Source organism: Actinia tenebrosa, unplaced genomic scaffold (genome assembly GCF_029948245.1).
Source record: "Actinia tenebrosa isolate PJP-AT-01 unplaced genomic scaffold, QUT_ActTen_1.0 PGA_scaffold10__47_contigs__length_13832649, whole genome shotgun sequence".
NCBI lineage: Eukaryota > Metazoa > Cnidaria > Anthozoa > Actiniaria > Actiniidae > Actinia > Actinia tenebrosa.
This window is the reverse complement of record NW_028292570.1, coordinates 11,264,406-11,289,782: the sequence shown is the minus strand read 5'-3', so window position 1 is coordinate 11,289,782 and position 25,377 is coordinate 11,264,406. Positions and strand designations below refer to the sequence as shown.

The window sequence follows — 25,377 nt, the reverse complement described above, 5'->3', positions numbered from 1 at the left end:
TTTTCTATACGCCATGTGTAGGACCTGAAACAACCATGCTCGCCTGCCACAAATAATCATCTCCCTAACTCTTTGGTCTGTGATGTCTCCACCACCTCAATTAATGTTACAACCCCCCCCCCCCTTGAAAAAATCCTGGATCCGCCCATGTCAATTTGATACATTACAACCACAGTATTAATATACATTTCATATATATTCTCATACAGTAATATCATTATGACACTGGATCCACCCCTAGTAGTAAATCATTTTACCTCCTTTTTTATTTATCCACAACATGAACATGTTCATTGTTCCCACTTCTGTCACCTGGGGATGAAAATAATGAATAAAGAAGGTTCATCATACAATGTATTTAGAAACTTCCTTATTGAGAAACTAGTTTGGGAATCAAGGGTGGTGTATTGGTAGTGCACTCACCTCTCACCTCTGGGGTCTAGGGTTTGATTCCTGGACTCAACATCACATACATTAGTGAACCAAGGGTGGTGTAGGGGTAGTGCACTCACCTCTCACCTCTGTGGTTTCAGGTTTGATTCCTGGACTTGGCATCTCATGTGAGTAGAGTTAGTTGGGTCTTTACTATGATTTGAAAGTTTTTCTCTGGGTCCTTAGGTTTTCCTCCCTGAAAAATCTATGAGTTAGCCATGCCCTGACTTAGATCAGCCAAGAGGTTGTTTCAGGGTTCGATCTGTGAGTTAGCCTTGCCCTGACTTAGATCAGCCCAGAGGTTGTTTCAGGGTTCTATCTGTGAGTTAGCCATGCCCTGACTTAGATCAGCCCAGAGGTTGTTTCAGGGTTCTATCTGTGAGTTAGCCATACCCTGACTTAGATCAGCCCAGAGGTTGTTTCAGGGTTCAATCTGTGAGTTAGCCATGCCCTGACTTAGATCAGCCTAGAGGTTGTTCCAGGGTTCAATCTGTGAGTTAGCCATGCTCTGACTTAGATCAGCCCAGAGGTTGTTTCAGGGTTTGATCTGTGAGTTAGCCATGCCTTGATTTAGATCAGCCCAGAAGCTCATTCAGGGTATGGCTTTTTTTTTGAAATATAGTAACATTGTGATGAATCAATCAATGGTGTTTACCTGATGATCATCGCCAAACAGCCACAAAACTTGTTGTAAACCTTGTCGTTCAGCATTCAACTGTGCCAGAATGGTTGGTCCATAATTTCTAGGAGAAGAAAGATAATAATCATTCTGATGCCTCTTTGATGAGTAAATCTTCAAAATATTTTCCAAACAGTTGTTCACACAATCCTGGTTTACTAGGGAAGCACAGGTGGCATAGCGGTGAGTACACTCATTCCTTTCCCCACCCCTTGGAAATTCCGATTGCTCTCCATGGGGGAGGTATGGATATTTTATGGTACTACATAATATACCCTCCCAGCCCCTTGGAAATTTCAACCCCCCTCGATGGCCTCGAAGGTATGGATATTTTCTGGGATTACGAAATATACCCTCCTCAAATCCTACTCTGACACCAGGTGTGGATATTTTTGTTATCACATGACATACCCTCCTTAGACTTTCCCTCCCCCCCTGGGGGAGTCATAGACCTTAGAAGAATTGCCCATCTTACTTACCCTCCCATTTTACAGTCACCAACACCCCCAGGCCACGCCCTGACATACTGGGGATCTGCTAACAGTGCAACAGGGTTAAATGTGCCTGTCTTGAAGTATGGACCGACTGGGGACAGGATGACGTACAGTAAGGCACTGTTAGCCTTATTCACTCCAAGGGTCGGCTGAAAAATAAGATTTTGATTCATTTACAATTTAGTAAACGATAAATCTCTCTCACACTCTTGTTGGTGTTAAGGTTGAACGACTAAGTGTAACCTAAGGGAGAACAAGCACCCTAAATGTGTAATAATATTAATTTAACTGTGCCCTCAGTCTTGAAAATGGATCTTGGCCTAACAGTCTCAGTCCATATATTCAAGACCTCAGGTGCAGCCTTTCTTTATCTGGTCTGATGTTAGGGATGGTAACTAACATATGTACCCAAATTAAGGGGGGGGGGGGGGGTCTTGCCCGTTTAGCATAGGGATGTGCAGCTGAGCCCACTGAACCCTGACCCTGTTCCAGAGTAAAATCGCTGAAATTCATACCCTGTTCCAGAGAAAGATCACTAAAATCATACCCTTTTCCGGTATTGCAAAAATAGATAGCCTGTTCCAGAGATGAGAGAGCGTGATATCATATACCCTGACCCAGAGCGAGCGTGATTTTATATACCCTCTTCCATGGTAGAATCGCTGAAAACCATACCCTGTTTGGCGGCACATACCCGTATAGCGAATATAGGGGAGTACCCCCCTTGGGCAAATTACCTGTGTGCCAATCAGGGTGGGTCTGATGTACAGTGAGCATGTATCAGAGTACGGAACCCACTCCTGGTCCAGTTTGACCAGCTGACGAATACACTTCACCATCTCTTCGCTGTCAAATTTCTATGTTGATGACAAGAATAATAAATAAATATAAATGATCATATTGAATGTAAGAGTACAGATCAAATGCATAGACTTGGTAAAAACATGATCTATCGGCCATAACTAGCGATATCATTCAGAGTCATGTTTTTACCAAACTTAAAATGATTAGTATAGGAAATCGCACGATCTCGAGTACAACTCCAAAATTATAGTTATGAGTGATGTTTTGAAAGTTTTCAAAATTGGACGAATCTTTAGGCGAGTTCAATTTGAGAACTTTGTATATGGGGATATGTTCATATTAAATCACCTATATCTCAGCCGTTTTCCACTCTATCGGTCTGAAATTTCACACTATATTATATTTTTACATGCAGTTTCTGATAATGTTACTAACATCATAAATGCCTTTAAAAACAATTTTGTGACATTAATCATCACTTTGGTATTCTATTATGAGTCCTGCTTTATGCTACTTACAGGAAGACATGCCCTTGATGCAGAGTGATTCATTCTTTTCATGTTTTCCAGTGGTCTGAACATCCTGATCTTGTTATCCACCCCTCTGTAGGCCTTCATCCCTTCAAAACACTACAGTACAGGAGTACAATATTAGCAGCAGTTAGGTGGACTCGCGAATTGCCGGCATTGCCAAAAATCACAAGTCGAAAAACACCAGGGGGGGGGTGGGTTTTTGGAGGTCGGTAACCCGCGGAACAGGGGGTCTTGCGCGATCTGCCGGCAGCGCGAAAGGTTCCTAACTGCTGCTCTGTTGGGGTCGCAAATGGAGGGAAAGATATTCTTTAGATATACGATGCATGAATGTAAGGAGTTTGTTAATGACTTCTGTGTGATTTGTTTAAGGTTTAAAGTTGTCATACCCAAGCCAGAATCCTTTTGGTGTTGTGGTAAAAAAATGCAGATAGAGGAGGATACGTCAGCACAGTGTTACGAGTGTGGTAAGAATATTCGTAATGCGGTGCCAAATGTTACCAGAGAACAGTATTACGCCAATGGAGGTCGCACGAAAACGCCATATAAGAGGTTGAAATACTTCAGAGACTGGATGAGTCATATCCAGGGGTTACATCCGGTGTATTTAGACACGCGGGAGATCATGGATAATTTGGAAGAGACCTCGCCGCAAAGTCTACGGAAAACGTTGAAAAAATTAAAATTAGGGAAATATTATAAAGCCATTCCTTATATTTTGTCTGAAATTACCGGTAGGCGTATTCCACAGGTTTCGGATATGCAAAGGGCCGAGTGGATGTTCTGTCGGCTGGATAAGTATATTCCTTATTACCCCGACGTAATTTACGAAATATTCCAGCAAATAGACCCCAAGCATCCGTTGTTAGAATGGATTCCGAGAAGATGAAATGTCTATTGAGCGAGTTTTCTTTGGAGCTCCTCTTTTGCCTGCTGATAGATCTGTTTGCGAGATTCCTCGGAAAGATCTTTCACGATGGTTTTTTTATTACCCGACTTTAACTCGCCGTATTTTCTTTCCTCGGCGAGGATCAAAGAGAACTCTGTGTCGTCTATGCGGCGGTCCCGCAGAGCTTGGGAGACTAAGTCGGTGATGGTGTTAGCCTTTGCTCTTGCCAGGGTTATATGAGTGTCGTGCTTGGATATCTTACCGGACAATTGCTTTATGATGCCTGTCGTAACAGCGGAAACAATGCCGCAGACAGCTCCAACGCTGGCTAAAGGAACGCCAACGACTACTCCGGGCCCGGTCAAAGAAGTAGCGACGCCGGTGCCTGTAAGAGCCACGGACATGGAGCCGGAAGTTATCGCGATTTTATGCAAGATGCTTCGGGCTCTGGCGTACTTTTTTCGGACCTCTTCGTAGTGTTTCGCTTGCCCTTCTAAATAAGCCAGTATTAAGTTCGCCTTGTTTAAACGAAAGTTTTCAGCATCCTTAGGAATTTCAGGATAAAGTGGGGGTGCTGAAGGTATAACATCCATTATATACTAATGTACGACGCTTTTGGAAACGATATGGAGGATCGGCCACATTATGTGCCGCCACCACCCAAACGACCTGCGAAACCTCCAGCGCCAAAGCCTAATTTCCCTAAGTATCTGCTACCGGCGACGGGAGATTATCCATTTTACGATAATAAAGATGCGAAGAACTTTGCTGGGTTGGTTACCACACTGAAAATACCCGTGGGTAAAGCGTCCTTTAAGATAAAGATTAGAGATGTCTTCAGAGAAACCCGCATTAAGCATACGTCAGGTAAAGAAGCCCGTGAATGGCTGGCAGGACCTAACATGCGGTATTGGCCGCAGCAATTGAACTTTGCTGTTTGGGCTGCGACAAAAGGATGCGGCGTGGCCATGGATATGCTGCATATTCCATTTTTGAGATTTCACGTTGCTTTTACCATCCGCAGAATATTGTTTGAACTAGGAGCACCTCTACCAAGTGATAAAATCTTTAACGCAAAGGATAATAAATACGATAAAGTCGCGTGGGAGCGTTTAAGGAATGAGTTTGGGCTTTCAAACCCCGACTTTCGTAATAAAGAAGGTGCCGCGCACGGTCTAGGAGAGACGTACACGTATACAGCATACGTAGGTGCCAGCATAGAAAGACCCGGCATGGGGTATCCGAGCCAATGGGAATTCTCAGACTTTGGCGGAAAAGCATCAAAGGGTAATTTGATTTACTTCATTGAGAGTAAAGAAACCCATCCGTGGGCACCATTTGTTGCCGCGAAAGGTATTGGTTTAAAGAATCTCGCCAGGATTAACCGAAGTATCGAAGCCTTTGTCTACTGTATTCTAGGCGCGCAAGTTAACACCCGTAGTTCTATCGTAGGTGCGTCTGGAGCGTCAAAAGAAACACAGCAAGAATTCCTCAATCTCTTAAAATACGCCATTATTGAGAATAACATCTCGAAGTCGGTGCAGCGATATCAAAATGCTATACAGTTGTCGAGAATGCGGCTGGACTACGCGTTGTCGCCCGGATGTTGGTTGATGCCAAGCAATTTAGTGATAAACGCCAATGCCGTGGTGGGATACAACAACAAGCTTCAACGAGCCACGAAAGACATGAAGTTTGGTGTGAACGACGTTAATTCTGACACACTTTTGAATATCCCCCACTTCGTAGAAAAGCCTAAAAATACGCATGAGACGAAGCCAACACTGCCCGTAGTGAAGGAGCCGATGAAGGTACGCGTGCAAAGGAAAAAAAGATACGTGCCCGAAGAAGAATATGACCACGATTTCTTAAAAGCTGGCTTGGTCGTTACGGCAGTTGGTTTGGGTTATTATATATGGATGTAAACAACCCACATGTAGATAAGCGAGGCCCTAAAGGGCCGCAGGGAGACCCCGGACCGCAGGGGCCACGCGGACCAGCCGGCCCCATGGTGAAAAAATATACCATAGATTTGGCGTCATCAGTCCAAGCCAGTAAGTATGTCCCGAATCAATGGTGGTTTTATACGGATGTGACTACGAGCTCCGGGGCTAGGGAGAATGCCGTTAATTTCGATACTTTCGTACTGGATTTCGTATTAGACGACGACCCAAATAAATGGACTTTTACATACTTAGTGAACATGGAAGACAGAGTGCAGTATGCCTTTTGTCCATATCCAAACTACGTCATGAGGGTGCTTTCGTTTATGGGTACCGTGAGCTATCTTAAGATAAAGGGGAACATCAAACTAACTAGATTCGAAATGTTTAAGTCATTCATATAATGGCGATGAACAACCCTTACGTAGCTGGAGTAGATTGCGTCTATACGACTTACGCAGGCGAGAAAACATACACTCAAGCATCTTGGGTTGATGTCACGGGCATGTCCGTGGATTTGAATTATTCAGGGAAGAAGTTAATCCTTTGTAGTATTTGCATTGGATCGAACAGCAATTCCAACATAGGCTTTCGTTTTTGCGACAACGACGGCATACTGCAGCCTATGCGCGCGAAGACCAACAACAGGGAGCCCACGCATTTTTCTGTAGAGCCTAACACCTATAGCACTGAGAATCTATCCGTTTGGACCCTGCACATGGTTGCCGACTGCCATGGGAAAGTAAAGCTGCAAATGCGTGTAGACGATACGGGGATCGTCACGGTGAATAGCATACACGACCAAAGAGACAAGCTCTATAATCACGCTACCATTAGCACCCTTACGGTGGTTAGCCTCTAGAAGCAAACTGTGTTTGCTGAAATATATGAATCCACATGTAAAGGAAACCCATTACGTTTTCCATTTAGACCAAAGGGAATATGGCGAAAAGAATGAGTGGATTGACATCGGAATGTGGGTTGAAGTCGGTGGCTTGGGATTAATAATATGCACTATTAGCATTAACACGGGTAATGGTGCAAACGTGGGGTTTAGGCTCGTCGACGAGAATAACCACCCATTGCCACCATACAGAAAAAAAGTTAACAATAGAAGCCCGACCCACTTTTCGTCGGAGCCCCCTCCAATAAGTGCCGAAGACTTAACGCCGGTTACTTTTCATATGATAGCCAATTGTCAATATGCCAAGCTGCAAATTCTCGCCCACGATGGTAACGTAAGGATGAATTATATCGGCGGCAGCGGCAGCATTCCTGACAGACCTTGGAGCCATAAGCCCCTCTCTACCATGAGTGTGCTGCCGTTAATGCCGCATTATCAAGGCGGCGCGAATACTATCTTTACTCGTCCACAGTCTCGTGCGGCCGACAGGCCTGACGACGAGGTCAACCCCGCACCTTCTTCATGAGTACCATCGCGATAGCCACCACGAGGATCCAAATGTTATTACCAACGAACTTTAACAACTCGCCGCTGGTTTTCAATATCAAACTCAAGACGCTACCAAGCAGACCGGGAACGCTGGCTGCGAATGTCTTTCCCAGGGTTACGAGGCCCGCAGCTAATTTTTTACCCATTGCCTGTATGCCCCCTGCTACCTTCTCCATGCCTTTCTTTTCTTCCTCCCTTGCTTTTTCCATAGCCTCTTTTTCTTCTTTGCCCATCTTTTCCATTTTTTCTTTCATTTCCTTCGTTCCTTTCTCCATTTTCTCTCCAATTTCCTTCGTTCCTTTCTCCATTTTCTTTCCCATTTCTACCATGTCCTTCCCAAGCGTTTTTGCGCCCGCCGACAGACCGTTAATTGCGTTCATGATTCCCGCAATGGCACCAGACAGTGCTACGGCGAAAGCCAACGGCACGCCATACCTACGAAGGACCCTAAGTATTTTTTGTCGGGTGGTAAGCCCCAGCTCCTTTTCCTTACCTTCTATTTGCGTTTGTAATTCCGCCAGTCTTTCCTGAAGGGTTTCTACTTCCTTTTGGGCTGCCTCCCTTTCTTCTTCAGGGCGAGTTTGATCTTCGATTATTACTCGCTGTCGATCTATTTCGTACTCCAAGTCTTCGACGGCCTGTCGAAGTTGCCGTATTTGTTCCTCCGCCACTGCCTTGTCCAGCATCAATTGCCTTTCTCTGTCAACAGACTCCATTAATTCTTGTCCTAAGCGCTGTAGTTCCGTGTTTTTTCCCGCCGCTTCATTCAAAGCAGCCCTTAGCTGATTCCTTGCGTCGCTTTTTTCGTCCAACGCCTTAGAAAGTCTATTCCTAAAGTCTACGATTTCGTCGGCATGGCTCTTAGTAGTTAGTTTATTTTGTTTAATGAATTCGTCTTCCAATTCTCTTATACGTTCCTGCAATGCTTGGTTTTCCTCTTGGACGGCTTCGAAGCGACTGACGATACCGCCTTCTTTCTTGGTTACGTAGTCGAGTTGTCGCGTAAGGTCATCAATGGTTATGTTATTTTCCTGTATTTCCTTCTTAAGTGCTTCCTTTTCAGCAGTCTCGTCGCTCCCCAATTGGCTAAGTCTTTCTTGACGCTCCTCTTGCAGTCTGATTGCGGATCTGAGGGCATCTTCGCTACCCGGCAGTGAAAGGCGACTAACAAAGGCCTCCCTGGCAACTTCTGTATCCCTTTGAGTCGAAGTGCTTAGCATCGTCAAGTTGGGCGTTCCCAGCGCATTTGTGACTCCTTTTGGAAGCTGGTTGTTAAGCAGGCTGGAATTCTTCCTTTGATACAGGTTATGCCATTTTTCCCTACCCGATTCTCTAACTTGAACCTGCCCTTTGTCTCCTATTTGGATGTCTAAGAGAGCCAGGTTTATGTTTGGGTATCGCTCCCTTAGGTCCTCGATGATGTTCGCTATTAAGTCCGACCGCACGCCAAGGGATTCCATTTGTAAGTATTCTGGAATGGGCGTGTGGGGGTTCTTAGACTTGAATTTATCTCTCAAAGAACGCATAGCATCGCGGGCCCTGCTGCCATACTTACTCCTTAATTTCTCAAAGAGACCTCGTCCGTCTACGTTGTCATTAGGAAGTAAAGACTCGTATTCTTCATCGTTAATGTCAACTTGGTCTTCTTCGGTAAGGGGATCAAAATCCGTTCCTTCTACTTCCATTATATATGATAAGCTCAAAGTTAAATCCCAACGTATTACCTAAGCAGGTTGGCGGGCTGAAAGCAGAACGCACCTTTCATCGGGTCACATTCACGCCCAGTAGCGCAAAGCCTGGAGAAACGCTGTATGTGGGCGTTCCCCGCCTAACGGATAACCTAGTATTGGTTCCTGGCACCCTGGCGTTAAGGTTTGACCTAGCAATACAACCAAGCACCAAGGACAAGCGCTATACCGTCAATAATGTGGGTAGGAACCTCGTCTCTAAGATGAGAATCAAGTTTGCCGGGGAATCCCTCTTGGATTTGAATAGGTACGACCTGTACACCACGTATAAAGATTTATGGTTGACGGCCTTTGACCGTGAGCAGAAGATAGAGCAGGGAATCGGAAGCGTTATCTTACGTCAGCTTCGCAGCGACACTAACCCGGCGCCTACTGACTCCGGCGATGCGACCGCAGTAGCAGACGCAACAAGGGTAGTAACTGCGTACGGTACCAAATACGTTATCCCTTTGGACTTTGAAGTAATTACGAACCATGGCGTGTATTACCCCAGACAATTGGCAGAGTTGCAGTTTGAAGTAACCCTGGCGGACACTACGAACATTCTAGGAGGCATGGGCAGCGCAATCAGTGGAGCCGTGGATCCTTATTCTATCACTAATCTAGAATTACAGTACGAAACCGTGTACAGCGAAGAGCTGGCCCGTAGCGCCGGCATGGAATACAGCGCCGGAAAGGCGTTCTTGTACGACCACGTAGTGATGTATAAGACGTTCAGCTTCTTGGATAAGACGGATGAGGTTATCAACCAAAGTATTAACCTCCCCCGAAGAAGTCTCACGGGGTTAATGTTGGTGTTTGCCAAACCCTATGAGGCCGGTAAGCGCGACTCCGAAGCCTTTCACAACCCCAACATTACTAACGTCGGCGTGAATATCAACGGCGTTCCAAACAAGGTCTACTCGCAGGGGATAAAGCCCGCAGACGTGTACAGGGAGGCAATGCGCAAGTTTGGCGACCAAATTAGCCCCGAGGAATTCTTTAAGGATAAGTATGCGCTGTGGATTGATATGCGCACCATTAACGACGAAGACCTACATGGCCAGGGTTTACGTCTAGTAAACACCCAGGATGGCATAACATTGGAGATCAAGCGCACCAAGAACACCAGTGCCGGCGACGGCGATAAGATAAACTGCTACGTCTTCGTCGTGTCTGACGCGCAACTGAGCGTGGAAATGAACCAACTTAAAAGTGTTGCATATTAGGGTTAAAATATTTCTTAGATATACAATGCTGCAAATATTTGAAAACAACGGTACGAAACTGCAATGCATAGTGCAAGGCGAAACTTTGTACTTCAAAGCGAAGGAGGTGGCTTTGGCGTTGGGCTATGAGCGCCCTAGAGATGCAATTAGAACACACGTATCTGAGAAATACCAGAAAAGATGGGTTGATCTACAAGGGGCTGCGAATCACCGCTCCTTTACTACGCAACCAAATGCCGTGTTTATATCCGAACCTGGTTTGTACGAACTGATATTTAGCTCCAAACTACCCAAAGCTGTGGAGTTTCGTGATTGGGTCTTTGAGGAAGTCCTACCCGCGCTGCGTAAGACGGGTAAATATGCAATAGACAAGCGCTTTGACGGTCCAAACAAGTTGGTATTCAAAATAGAAAATGAGTTTGACCTGCATAAAAAGGTGGTGGACTACATCCGCAAGTTTTACCCCCAAATGCTCATAGCCCCTGGTCTAGGTGAACTGCAGGATTCAGACGGCAAACGTATAAAGTGCTGGCAGAAAGGATATCAACGCGGTCAACCCGACTTAATGATCTTGAATGCGCACACACATTACTGTGGATTCTGCATAGAGCTAAAGACCCCGAAAGGCAATGGCAGGTTATCTGAGGATCAGCAACTGCTCTTACAGAGGTATGAAGAAAACGGCTATAAGGTGCTCGTAAGCAGCGATTACGATGTCATTTGCAGGGAGATCACTGCGTATGCTGAACACCTACGAATTCCCTGCAGGTGGTGCTGTAAGGGCTTTAAAACCTCGGAGACTTTGGCAACACACTTAAAGATATTTCATAGAATATATGGACAAGGATAAATTTAACGAGTTAAAGTTTATACAAACGCACTGGAGGGATTTGCAGGTGGGGGAGATTTACGAGATAAAGAATTATGTGGTCTTTGAAGACTTGGACCGCCTGCGTTTGGTCTTAAAGAATAAAAAAAGAACATACACCCTTTGGGCGCCCGATAGGATAAGGTACGCCATCGAAGGGCAGGACGTTACCCATGTCATGAGTCATGGTAAAAAGGATGGCAGGTGGGTATTTGACGTGGTTAATTGGGAGCCTGAGAGTCCTCTGCATTCGTAAGGACGTCTGCTAAAGTCCGCTGCTCCGCGGAGCACCAATGGGATCCTTCAAGAAATACCTTGCCGCAATGAAGGCAGGTGTATTTTTTACGCGGTTTTGGGGGCGTAATGCAATCAGCTGGTGGTTCGCACGTAATACAGTCCATATATTGAAAGGGTGATTAGGAATCCTCCAAAGTAGGCTAGCATATACCTTTAAAGGGGTTCTTATTTTTATTTATTATTATTCATTATCCTTAATAATAATAAATGAGAATAAGAATGGGATTTGAGACTCTCTGCGCAAACCCCATTCTAAAAGGGTCTCAGAATGTTGAGTATAAGGTTGTTATATTGTTAAGGACGTTTATTTGTCGAGGCAGTTGAAGATATGTTCCTCTTCTCTGACACAACCACAACGATCGCACTCCTGCCTCCAATACTCCCTTTTAGTCCACGGAACGCCTTCGGCGCGTTCAAAAGAGGGGAAAGTACGGACTATCTTCTTATGGTAATCTATGCGATTCCTTAAGTAATCCTCTTTATGCGGGCAGCGACACATCAAATCCGCACATTGGTAGCAATCCACGCCTTCTAAGTCGTAGCTCCCAAAGAGAAATCGATAGTTGACTTCATGTGTTTTCCGATGCGTCTGTAAACGTTGACGACTGCTTAGTATCTTATTACAGAAACTACACTGTCTGCTTTGTTCACAGACGCCCCTTTTCAGGTGCTCGGAGGTGTTAGGAAATTCCTTATTACAGCCCTTGCAAAGCCCACAAATGCGTTTGTCTTGATGTTGTCGCATCTTTTGAACGGTGCTGAATTCTTTACCACAATCCTTACAAACTTTACTAATTGGTTTCTTTGTGCAAACGCCACGACGAACGTGGTATTGTAGTCTTTGCTTGGTGCTGAACACCTTTTTACACATTGAACAGTTCATTTATACTTAAGTGTACCTTAACCACAATATAACGTATTTTTAACTTTATTGTTAACATTCTGCAGTGTCTTTTAAAACAGGTCTACGGGAGCATAAGCTGCGTTTAAAAGACACTTCATAATGTTAAAGATAAGGTTATCATATTGTTAAGTATGTCTGCATGCTGCTTTAAAAGACACCTAAGAATGTTAAGTATAAGGTTGTTATATTGTTAAGGATATACGTATGAGTCATTTAAAAGACACTTCAGAATGTTAAAGATAAGGTTGTTATATTGTTAAGGATATACGTATGCTGCTTTAAAAGATGTCTTAGAATGTTAAAGATAAGGTTGTTAAATTGTTAAGTATGTCTGCACGTGCTGCTTTAAAAGACACTTCAGAATGTTAAAGATAAGGTTATCATATTGTTAAAGACTATTATCTCTTCTTTTTTTTTTAAGAAAAGAAATATCCTTATCCTTAGGTATATTTTCTTAAAAGAAGAAATAATAGTCCTTAACAATTTAACGACCTTATACTCGACATTCTGAAGTGTCTTTTAGAAGTAACATGCAAGACATCCTTAACAACCTTATACTTAACATTCTAAGGTGTCTTTTAAACAGCACACGCAGTATATCTTTAACAATTTAACAACCTTATACGTAACATTCTTAGGTGTCTTTTAGAAGTAACATGCAAGGCATCCTTAACAACCATACACTTAACATTCTAAGACATCTTTTAAATGACTCATACGTATATCTTTAACAATTTAACAACCATACACTTAACATTCTAAGACATCTTTTAAATGACTCATACGTATATCTTTAACAATTTAACAACCATACACTTAACATTCTAAGACATCTTTTAAAGCAGCATGCATATGTCTTTAACAATATAACAACCTTATCTTTAACATTCTAAGACATCTTTTTTTCTTAGAAGTAACATCCTTAACAATTTAACAACCTTATACTTAACATTCTTAGGTGTCTTTCAAACAGCTCTACAGCGGATATCGCATAAAGTCCTTAACGCTTTCTTTTACCCAACCGGCCATCGTCAACAAGGCACCAAACCTTTCCGCGCGCTTCAGGCTGCACATTTCATCGTACAATTCCTGCACGCGCTCCCGCAGCCGATCGATCTCCTCCCTTTGCATTTCTATGGTGTCTCTTTTATCTTTTGCGTCGGCGGCAATCCTTCTTACTGCTTCCACTGGGTCCATCGTATATATAATGGATCCGAACCATATTCCCTGCAATGCCCTGATAGTAGGACCCACCGGCTGCGGAAAGACCCAGTTCGTGGTAGAGCAGCTATTAGGACCCTTTAGATACCGCTTCGACTACATAGTGCTACTTTGTCCCACCTATGTGAATAACCGCACCTGGACGGGCATAGGAGTGAAAGACGACGACTTCTTTGTGGATATTTTGGATCCTAACGAGTTATCCAGCCATTTGAAGTTCTGGCACAAACAATTCCCTAAAGATACGCAGACTTTACTCATACTGGATGACATTGCCTGCGGGGACGACGTAAAAAGACGCACTTCCGAGCTCGTTAAACTCGCCTTCAGCGGTAGACATGACAATATCAGCGTTTGGTTGCTCTCGCAGCAGCTTACCAGCGTCTCTAAGCCTTTTAGGGAAAACATAGGCTCCCTGGTCGTATTTTATACTCCGAGCCGGAGTGATCTGGAAACCATCTTAAGCGACTATGGAGGCGAGATAAGCAAGGAACAGTTACACGAATACATGCGGCATTTAAAGACGCACCAACATTCCAAGATGATCTTCTCTTTGAGGTTTCCGTATTCCATTAACATATATGGAGATTGAGCAGCTCTTAGATGAAGTCCCCACACAGTTAGACGAAAGCAACCTCAAGGAACAACTTAACATCCTTGTGTCTTCGGGGAAGTGCAAAGAAATGATAGGCAAGGAACTTACCCATGAGCAGGTTAATAAGTTGTCAGAAGAGGAAGTCAAAAAGTTCCATAAGAGGTACGAGGCCGCCCTTGCAAGTAAGACCACGGACGCCGTCGCCGACTCCGCTATCCGACTTGCGACTAAATTACTTGGACTTGCGCTGCCCATAGACGACGTGGAGCAACTGCGGAAGGACATAAGCGATGACTATGTTATCGCCCAAGAACTTAAGATAACCTGCGGGTGGTTGTCTTTGAAGTGCGGTAAGTTAATGGCAGTCGCCTCTGTGGCTTTGCACGTAGCTCAGCATGTCGACTTGAAGGAACTTGCGGGCACCTTTGGTGCCTCTTGGAAGGACTTCAAGAAGGACAGAGAAGTCGAAAAGGTCTTCCAGGCGGCACTTACTGAGGTACCTGATCAAGTCGCCTCAAGTACTTAGTCAAGTCGTCCTTAAGTACTTACTTAAGTCGTCCTTAAGTCATTCTCAAGTACTTAGTCAAGTCGCCTCAAGTACTTAGTCAAGTTATCCTTAAGTCATTCTCAAGTACTTAGTCAAGTTACTTATCAAGTCCTTCAAGTCCTTAGATATAAATGAGTGAACCAGAGTCGAAGGTAGAGCAGCCCGAGCAAAAGATTACCAAGGCTAAATCTCCAGGCAGAGTCGCTGCCGGAAAGAAGCTCGCGGAGATGAACAGGAAGAACAAAGCAAAGAAAGAGGAAAAGGTGGAGGAAAAAGAAGAGGGATCCTTTTGGAATCCCGGCTACGTCATTGGAGCGATAGGAATTGCTATAGCAGCAGGCAGCCTTTACTTACAATGGCGGGCTACGAAGCCAAGAGTAAAGTGGGAGGCCGCGACATATCGCGCACCCGTGGAGGTTAGAAAAAGTAAGATCCCTGAAATGGAGTAACCTTCTCGCTTCGTAATATAATGTCAACCAAATTAATTGACGCCGTCCAAGAAGCTGCTATCACAACCTCCATCATCGCCGGTATTGGCTGGGTAGGTAAGAAAGTCCTAAAGGAGGACCTTACTGAGGACCCAAGTAAAAACCTGAGTAACTTTGCTAAGATGACCGCTGCCGTATGCGGGGCTATCATGCTAAGAAATTACCTACAGAAGGAAAAGTACCTGCCTAACATATAATGGTTAGCTTAGTCGCAGGTGGAGTCATTGCAGCTTTAGCATTCACTGGAGCTAATTATGGTGGTAGATATCTGGATAAATTAGTTAGCGGTGATAGAAACGCAGAATCTAACGCCGAAAGGAAGAGGCACGACTTAGCGCTGGAGAAATATCAAAGGGACGTGGCGGCTTGGAACGAAAAAAGACAAGCTTACAGGGATTGGTTGGACAAGAACTACCAAGACAAGATGCAGGCGGATAAGAACTTCGAAAACACAGACTACGCCTTTAAGCTCTATGCGCAGGCGCACCCCGACTTTAGAATGAGAAAGCCTCAGTTCAAGAATTACTACCAGCCTTCTAAGAAACAAAAAGACAATGAATTGGTCTTTGTAGGAGTCGCAGGGCTGGCGGGAGGCGTAGCTTTGGCGTGGGCATTGTAAAATGCCCCTAATATAATGATCGTCTTTTTGGAAAGCGACAAGAATAACTTTACCACTTATTTGAATCCCCCCATTAAAGCCCATAAGGTTCGGCTCATAAGTTGCTCTTTGTACAATTCTTGGTATAACCTGATTAGGGGCATAGTCACTGAGCATACAGGAGGATCTAACTATCAAGCCGTATTGCTGCCCGATGGACATTATACACCAATCACACTGGCCAAGGAATTAGCAAAACACGGTTATACTCTCACCACAGGATTGCCGCACGAAATGACCCTCAAACATAACATGTCAAACTATTCAATGACTTTTGGAAAGTCTGACCCATTGGGATCTTTATTATGTGCCTCGGGCAAGACGATTACCGACACAGCCATACCTGTGAAATGGAAAGTCGCATCCTCTTATGAAGTCTATTGCGACTTGGTCAATAGTTACAGCAATGGAGAAAAGTCTTCTCTTATGTCCAAGTTTCCACCTAAGGGTAATCCATTTGACCTGGTAGAATACACTCCCATTTCTTTGAGCTATGACTTGTCTAATTTGGTAGAAAGCATAAACATCACCATTAAAGTGGACGGAAAGACGGTGGATTTTAACGGACGCAAGATCAATCTTGTTTTGGAATTCATATAATGGGCCGCGTAGAGGACAAACTTAAAAGGAATTTACTATGGGCCTGAAGGCTATTGGAAAGGAGCGTCGGCCATCAAGAAACTCGCGACCGCGGCCAGGGTATCAGATGAAACGGCTAAGAACTGGCTAAGAAAACAAACCCTCTGGCAGGTTTATCTTCCCGTGCCCAAGTACATTCCCAGGCCCAGCTTTACCGTAAATGCCCCCAATGAAGTTCATCAGGCGGATTTGCTTTTCTTACCGCACGATAAGGTGAGAAAAAAGACCTATAGGTACGCTTTGACCGTAGTCGATATCGCAAGCAGATACAAGGACGCCGAACCCATAATCAGCAAGGATTCTTGGGTAGTCGCAGAAGCCCTAGGTAGGATTTATAAGCGCGTCTTGAAATGGCCTAAGCTGCTGCAAGTGGATGCGGGGACGGAGTTCATGGGCGTGGTTACTAAGACCCTGAAAGGCCACAGCACTAAAATTAGGAGAGCCGAAGCTGAGTACCACAGGGGTCAGAGCATCGTCGAAAGATTCAATAAGACTCTGGCCGAGCGTCTCTTTGGATACCAGTATTGGAAAGAGCTGGAAGATCCCTCCAAACGCAACAGGGAATGGACCCAGAGGCTCCCCCAGGTCATCGTGGCTTTGAACAACGAGGCGGCCAGGACTACGGGAATAAAACCCAAGGATGCTATAAAAAAGAAACACGTTGAGCACAAGTCCTACGTCAGAAGTTCGAGGGCGGTCGGACTGAAGGAAAAAAAGCTCCCCCGCGACATAGTGGTCAGATACCTCTATCAGCCGGGGGAACTCGAAGGTGGCAGTAAGAGAGCCACGGATCCTAACTGGTCTCTGAAAACGTATGAGATTTCGAAGTCCATCACCAAGGAAGGGCAACCCGTGTTGTATTACCTAAATGGCCCAAGTCGTGGATTCGTCAAGGAAGAGCTGCTCATAGTCCCCAAAGACTCAGAGTAGTGCTAGCTGCCCTTCAAAGTAGCGCAGCACCGCGCGCCCGATTGCACTCTAGGCACGTTAACCTTACGTTGCCTCTGCAATGCCCGCGCTTGTTATTTATACGATCCACTGAAAACTGCTGATCGTCATTCGCATCGAAGCTCCATAGCAGCGGTATGTTACATTTGGCACACCGCGCCCCTTCCTTATAGACGTCGTCCGCGCATAGGTCGAACGTCATATTTTTTTCTTCGTCGTGTCTTTTGTAGCGAAGGAGTTTCTTAGCAATGTTCTCTTTGGCTACGTCTTCTGGGGTGCGGTCGTAACGCAATTGCGGACCCCAGGCTCTCTTTAACTGTTTGGCATACTCCACGCGGCTTACGGCAGTGTATATCAAATTACTCCAACACAGCCGCTGGTCTATGATCCATAAGGTTTCTTTTATGGTAAGCCCTTGCGCGCTGTGGACTGTCATGCAATAGCCCAAGCGCCAATCTGGATGGGAGGTTATTTTTTCAACCTTTCCCATAGGCACCCAGACTTTATCATGCGTTACCGCGTTCTGCAGTTGGACGTCGGTACCTGGTACCCACACGTCTCTCTTCTGCATGCGGGTATCGTGGGGCTTGTAGCAAACGGGCACCAAATGGCCAGGGAATCTTTCGCGGTGTACGCTTAACAAATCTTTCTGTATTCGCGATTGTGCTGCGCGCTTACTGCTCAACACCAAATCCTCTGGATGCCACGCGCAAAGGAAGTCCTCGTAAGACTTCGCTCGGATGCGTTTACGCAGCGTCTTGTTTTGCTCGGCATCACTGAGGCCCCGAAGTTCCGCCTTTAAGTTTCTTACTTGATCCTTACTACGGTAGTCGGCGTTGATTTCCTCTGCATGGTCTACCATTCCTTTTAACCATTTATGGGGCATTTCTCCGCAAATGGGAGGAGGTTGGCATGGATCTCCGGCAAATATCACTTGACACTTTCCGCGGAGGAAGTCTACGAATTCCTGCAAGATTTCTAATGGCACGGTGCAAATCTCATCCCATAATATCACCGACGGTATGTCGCGTATTGCTTCCGGCACCCACTTTTGACCATTCCAGCGAAAGAAGCTGTGGTACGTTTGCGCGTCGTAACCCATCTCCGTTAATTCTCGTTCCAGACGGTGCGTCGGCGTTAACACCTTCACGCGAGGAAATAATTCCAAAACCCTGGTGGTTTTACCACTACCGCCTGGCCCATAAAGGTACGAAAAGCGTTGGTAGGAAATGGGGTCCACAACGGACGGCAATAACTCCACGGTAGGAACAACGGCACCTTTTACGTGTTCCCCGTGGTATTCCACACGTTCTCTCCAGGCTTTTATCTCTTCATTTTTTATACGCCATTGACCACTTTCCGCAAGTTCATCGGCCGTGTAGAATTCCTGCATTCTTTCTAACACTTCGGGCTTCACATAGAGGGAATCCGTGGCCACGCGCGGAACGTCCTCTTTGTCAAACCTCAACAGCATCGACAACAGATTAATATGCGCATACGCGAGCATGCTGGCGCGCAAATGGTAATATTGCGGGCGATGATCTTGGTAATAACACAACGCATTCCATTGTTGTTCCCCTTGGCCTTCTATGAAATAATTCCACTTCTCTACGGACACCATGGTTCCTTGCTCATGTGCACGCTTTACGAGGAAGCTCAACTCTCCGTCGTCGGTTATCAAACGCCGCTGCATGTGCTTTTCTCCTTCTTTTGCACCCTGGGTGAATTTGCCTATGACGATTCTAGCAGTGGGGTTATGCTCCGGAAGCCATTTCGTAAATGCAGAATGACACAATATGGCTTCATGCGCTGTGTACGTGAGAAGCTCGCGCTCTTCGAGAAACTTCAGCAGGGGTATGGGAATCCATTCTTTCTCCTGCAGATGTTTCCCATACCACGCGTAAATTATCGGATGTAAGCCCTTTGCTAACTTCCACGCGGTCAACCGCACGAACCCCGTAGCTGGGGCGTCGTATTTACCGGGCAAAGACACACGAAAGAACTGCGAGTCCGGATGCCCGTAGCGGTCGTAATACTCCTTACAATCCCCCAATCCCTTAAAACTGGCGGGGTAACAATGTTTCATATCCAGGGAGACGTATTCGTTCTCGTCATACTCCATATTCCACAAACCTCCATGACCATGCTCTACACAGGCCTTGGCTATGTCGGCGAATTCCTTAGGCGTGGACTTCCATCCGTTTCTTTTCTTCGCAGCTAAAAAGTCCAAACTACGAGAGCTAAGGACCTCGTCTGAAAAGTCTTCCCCTAAGGTCTCACAAGCACTTTGAATGCGCTGGTGTTCTACTTGGGGCCTGTAGAGGGTACCATCCTGCGTCATAAACTGACTTCCTTCCGCGTCCATCAACCAAACGGAATTCTCGTGGACCAATTCTGCCAACGGCGACATTTTATAAACCTTAGTTTCCTTCTTTTTGGGAAACCTAAGTTCTCGCCAAGCGTGTCCGTTGTGTTGGTAGATGACAATGGGGGCACCTCTACCTCCATATTTTTTCGTCCCTTCGTAAATGCAACCGTCAGTAATGTCCTTCACGTGTATGCGGCGTTCTAAGGCCGTCTCTAACTTCTTGATGTTTTTGATGGTACCTCCAATCCTATGTGTGTCATTTTCCCATTTCCTGATGGCTTCTCTTCTTTTTGGCGTAAGCTTACCGCCACGAGAAGAATCTTCGAAGAACTCTCTTACCAACTTCGCAACACAATTACCCGGATGTCGCATTGGTCGCAACTTTTTGACGTCCGGCTCCTTAATCTCGTACGCGCCGTAAATGACCACGGTAACCGGGTAAGCGACCTCGTAGAAGAGCATGTCAATTCCCTCCAATGCCCCTGGTCTCGTATGCTTATTCAAAACAAACAAACTCTGCTTACCAGACGCCCTGATGGGATTACGGCCCTTTTCTATCACCCACTCGCCGTCCAAATACTTCACGAACGTCAACTCCAAACGGTAGTCACCGTCCGGCATTCTGTCGATTATTCTTTCAGCCATCTCGTGATTCATAGTCTTGTCTGTCTTGCCCTCCATGAAGGTAGCGAAGACAAAATCCGCATCTGAGTTATCCATCACCTGATTTCCCAGCCTGCGCACAGTTTCGTTTTGAATGTCGTTGACGGATGCCATGTATATCTAAAGAATATCTTTCCCTCCATTTGCGACCCCAACAGAGCAGCAGTTAGGAACCTTTCGCGCTGCCGGCAGATCGCGCAAGACCCCCTGTTCCGCGGGTTACCGACCTCCAAAAACCCACCCCCCCCTGGTGTTTTTCGACTTGTGATTTTTGGCAATGCCGGCAATTCGCGAGTCCACCTAACTGCTGCTATATTAGTAATAATATACAGCAGCATAATGTGTAGTTCCAAAAATTATTCATACCCCCTCATGGAGGAATTTTTTTAAGACACCACCCTACCCCCCAGAAATTCTAATTTTCTTCCATACAAACTCTGTAACTTTTGTTCTTTCTCTGACCCCCCTACTCTTCGGAAATTCCAAATTCCTCTGTGGGGTGGGTATGGATGATTTCTGGAACTACACATTATACAAAATATAGCAAAGAAAAATATTTAAGGTGGCTGCCTACTTTTGAACGTTTGATTTGAGCCCACAAAGTGCGCGCGCTTAAAAACCGCTGAAAAATCTACGAGATTTTATTGAAGAACCATACGCGTTTTCAGCTATACCGCTTCAACAGGGCAAAACCCTCAAATTTGGCACAGGACTCTATATTTTTTGATAGCTCATTCGAAAAAAAACTCCTAAAAATCTAGGTTATATCAACATTTTAGGAAAAGTTTAAATCAGGAACACGTGAAAAAATAGATTTTTGTAGGGATTTTTGTTCGACTTTATGAGATTTTTCAAGAGCACCGAAACTACAAAATACGACAAATCAATGTATCTCTGTCTTTTTGTCAAAAATATCCAGGTATTATTGTAGAAGGATTGACTAGCCTTTGTTTGTGCAATCATATAGTCTGCAAATAACTATTATCTTATTAATCTTAATTTTTTCCTAATCTCTTCCGGTGGCACAATTTTTACTCCAAAAGCTTGTGCGTAGGCTTCCATTAAATGCTGATTATCTCGAAAACGAGCTCGAGACACCCTATTTTTCTTTCCAGATTTGGAATCAGCATTAAATTTCAATTCAGAAAATCAAAGTTTTAAAAAAAGCTTAAATCAATTTCCAAAAGTAGGCAGTCACCTTAAGTGCCTACATGTATGACACCTAAATTGATTTTTTTCAGTAGTGATCCTAAATAAGCTAAATAGTAGAATGGTCAAATATTTAAAAAAGATAAAAAATCAGTTAAAATGTTAAAGACTCCTTGTCGACTACAGTGTATTGCGCACCGGAAACAATGAACTACTAAGCAAAGCACCATTATCTCTGCCCGACAAAATGCCAGTCTTGTTATTCCTGCTAGATGTGTTACGACCATCATGATATAATGATACATAGTCACTTAAAGCTTTCTGCGAGATTTGAGAAATTTTGGCAACCATTCTAAGGTAGATTTCAAAAGTCGTGATGCCTAAAAGCTGGAAAATCATAATTTCACAATGAGAATCAACTCTGAAAAATTTAACCTCCTTGCTGTGGAATGAAAAGAAGAAAACTTTGGGAATTTTGTTGACATTTTGCTCTATTGTTGTATGGAAAAATGGTAAAATTAGAAACAAACTACTCAATTACTCACGTATGATTCAGCCTGAGTTAGGGCTCGAACCTGGACCACAGTAGTGAGAGGCGTGGCCAGTAAACCATTATGCTACCCATATCGAGTCAATAGCCAACTTGGACTACAGCCTTAAAAGGGTTATTGAGTGAGTTTTAACTCATTTAAAAATTAAAAATAAAATAAAAATTAAAAATAATAATAATATAATTTAATAATATCTAATATTTAATATTTTTTATTTTATAACATTTTAATAATATTTAATAATAATATAATTTAATAATATTTAAAAATACTAATTACCTCTAGACCATAGTGCAGTGCTGATGCCGCAGGAGGCAATGCCAGGTCTCCATAAGGTAGGATCTTTGGAGCATCCCATCCTTTACTCTCAGTCCATTCTATCCTAAGGTAGTGGTCGGTGAATTCTTTACCAAACACAAGTGTGTTGTTGTCTGGCTTGGGTTTGGGTTTGGTGGCTTCATTCACAGTAAGTTTGTCAAACTAGAATAAAAAAATTTCGATTCTTTATCAAATTTAATAAATAATACACACTCTAGCACTGTGATTTAACATGGAATGACATTAGCATACAGTATGATAATAGTTAATAGAGGGGAATGGTTAGGAAACCTGGCAAACTTCAAAGGACCGGCCTATTGTTTCGCATTTGATGTTGATCGAACAGTACTATCATGTGACACTGATCATGCACACAATCAAAACAAATATGGTGGATGACAGTAAAGCATTCATATTAACTCTATTAACTCTATTAACTATGGTATGATCCAAACTCAAGTGGAACCACGAGCGTAGCAAGAGGTTTCACTGCAAAGTTTGGGTCATATACTAACACATATGTCTGATAAGAGTACAGACCTTAGAAAAGGGACATTGATTTTTTTATTTCCACAAAAAAATGATCCCTGACGTGCATTTTTTCAGTGTTTTTTAGTGATCAAAACAACCAACGGAAAGAGCGTGCGCTCATTGACGTCAGCATACTTGTCTGTCCTCTTATCGAATATGAAAAATAGCATGCACGAAATTAACAATATATTTTGGTAAAATGATAGATATCGATTTTGATTGATCACTGATTTCACCTTACACCAAGACAATTATTAGGGTCTTTAACTGCGAATAATCCAGGGATTGAAAGGTGTTGGTAAATATTCGCTGAACAGACTCCCGTACGAATGATAATTGTGAATTGATGGGTTGCAAGCATTTCCCAAGAGAGTTAAAAGACAAAAACATGGCGGCCATTGTGGAACCGTTAACAATGGATGCTAATGAGAAATCTTTTGTTAAATGGCACCAACATGGTCACGAGGACGTAACGTGCAATCGAAGAATATATTCGTACGGGAATTGCAGAAATTCTATTGCGTGACTTTTCCTGCCGTGACTACACGACTCCCACAAGTCGCCGTACGTGTGACGTACGAAATAGCCACTCCGTTAAATTTATGGAAAGTTCTACTCTGAGCCAATGAATAAATATGTTGTACCCAAGTTGTTTCTAATACTAATAATATGACAATACAATAATACGATAGATAGAATAGATAATACAACAGATAGAACGACAATAAAATACAATAGATTTTCTGAATAAATTACATCAACTGAATGCTATGTAGTGTTCTCCCAAATCATATTACACCAGAGTTTAACCTGGTTTCGTAAGGGTTCAAGGAATAGAAAGATTCATGCTTAGTTCCTTATTCGATTAAAAATTAGAAAACATTAAATGAGCAAAGCTAACGTGATAACATGCAAATTTACTCTGAGCCAATGAATTAATATGTTGTACCCAAGTTGTTTCTAATACTAATAATATGACAATACAATAATACGATAGATAGAATAGATAATACAATAGATAGAACGACAATAAAATACAATAGATTTTCTGAATAAATTACATCAACTGAATGCTATATAGTGTTCTCCCAAATCATATTACACCAGAGTTCAACCTGGTTTCGTAAGGGTTCAAGGAATAGAAAGATTCATGCTTAGTTCCTTATTCGATTAAAAATTAGAAAACATTAAATGAGCAAAGCTAACGTGATAACATGCAAATTTACTCTGAGCCAATGAATTAATATGTTGTACCCAAGTTGTTTCTAATACTAATAATATGACAATACAATAATACGATAGATAGAATAGATAATACAATAGATAGAACGACAATAAAATACAATAGATTTTCTGAATAAATTACATCAACTGAATGCTATGTAGTGTTCTCCCAAATCATATTACACCAGAGTTTAACCTGGTTTCGTAAGGGTTCAAGGAATAGAAAGATTCATGCTTAGTTCCTTATTCGATTTAAAATTAGAAAACATTAAATGAGCAAAGCTAACGTGATAACATGCAAATTTACTCTGAGCCAATGAATTAATATGTTGTACCCAAGTTGTTTCTAATACTAATAATATGACAATACAATAATACGATAGATAGAATAGATAATACGATAGATAGAACGACAATAAAATACAATAGATTTTCTGAATAAATTACATCAACTGAATGCTATGTAGTGTTCTCCCAAATCATATTACACCAGAGTTTAACCTGGTTTTGTAAGGGTTCAAGGAATAGAAAGATTCATGCTTAGTTCCTTATCCGATTAAAAATTAGAAAACATTAAATGCACAAAGCTAACGTGCAAATTCGCTTGCAAAAATTTACTACGAAAATAAATTAAGTTAACATTGAATACATACTTGTATATCCTGATATGTCGACTGGAAGCGAACCTAAAACACAAGATATTAAATAAAGACAAAAATTTAGCCATTTGACTCGATACAATCTTAGTAAATAACCTTATGAAGCTCAATGAAAACTACGACACAAACACACAAAACAGAATTTTGCAATTATTTCTGAAAGAAACTTCCAAGAAAGAAAGAAAGAGAGTAGAGAATTATGACATAAATACTTACCAGTGAGGCTGCAAGTAGTTTTTGTTTTGGAATTAAACGATTATAAAGAGAAATATTGTAAAGTTTTGCGAGTCCGAGAAAATTCATTTTAGCCGCCATTTTGAAAATCCTTGAAGTGATGAAGTATTCATCACCACAGGAAGCCCAAATACTGTCTGGTACAATGTACATGATTTTCTACATGATGAAACTATGACCAAAGACGCCTTTAACTTGGATATCACGTTTCCCATTTCAGACCACGTGTCATTCTCTTGCAAATTAGAAATTTCTTTCTTTGAGTTGTATCTATATTCATGTGTCTTCTCTGTGCAATCGTTAAACAAAGAAATGATACTCTACGGAATGACACG

At 43.2% G+C, this 25,377-nt stretch overlaps 1 protein-coding gene across 2 annotated transcripts in view; it reads right to left on the bottom strand.

The window, feature by feature from the left end:
- LOC116306378 (branched-chain-amino-acid aminotransferase-like) overlaps window positions 1–25,148 on the bottom strand; it is a 29,030-nt gene extending 3,882 nt beyond the window's left edge. Inside the window, exons 1-8 of one of the 2 annotated variants that reach the window (XM_089026931.1) lie at window positions 25,025–25,148; window positions 24,803–24,835; window positions 22,356–22,556; window positions 2,928–3,038; window positions 2,343–2,462; window positions 1,591–1,754; window positions 1,088–1,175; window positions 258–312 (exon numbers count right to left, since the gene is read on the bottom strand). In XM_089026931.1, coding sequence (XP_088883057.1) covers window positions 258–312; window positions 1,088–1,175; window positions 1,591–1,754; window positions 2,343–2,462; window positions 2,928–3,038; window positions 22,356–22,556; window positions 24,803–24,835; window positions 25,025–25,123 — 871 coding nt within the window. In that variant the 5' untranslated portion in view covers window positions 25,124–25,148. Of the gene's footprint in view, window positions 1–257; window positions 313–1,087; window positions 1,176–1,590; window positions 1,755–2,342; window positions 2,463–2,927; window positions 3,039–7,717; window positions 12,396–22,355; window positions 22,557–24,802; window positions 24,836–25,024 lie in introns of those variants that run through there. The other variant, XR_016119215.1, reaches the window with a different exon arrangement.
- Window positions 25,149–25,377: the final 229 nt, after the last annotated feature.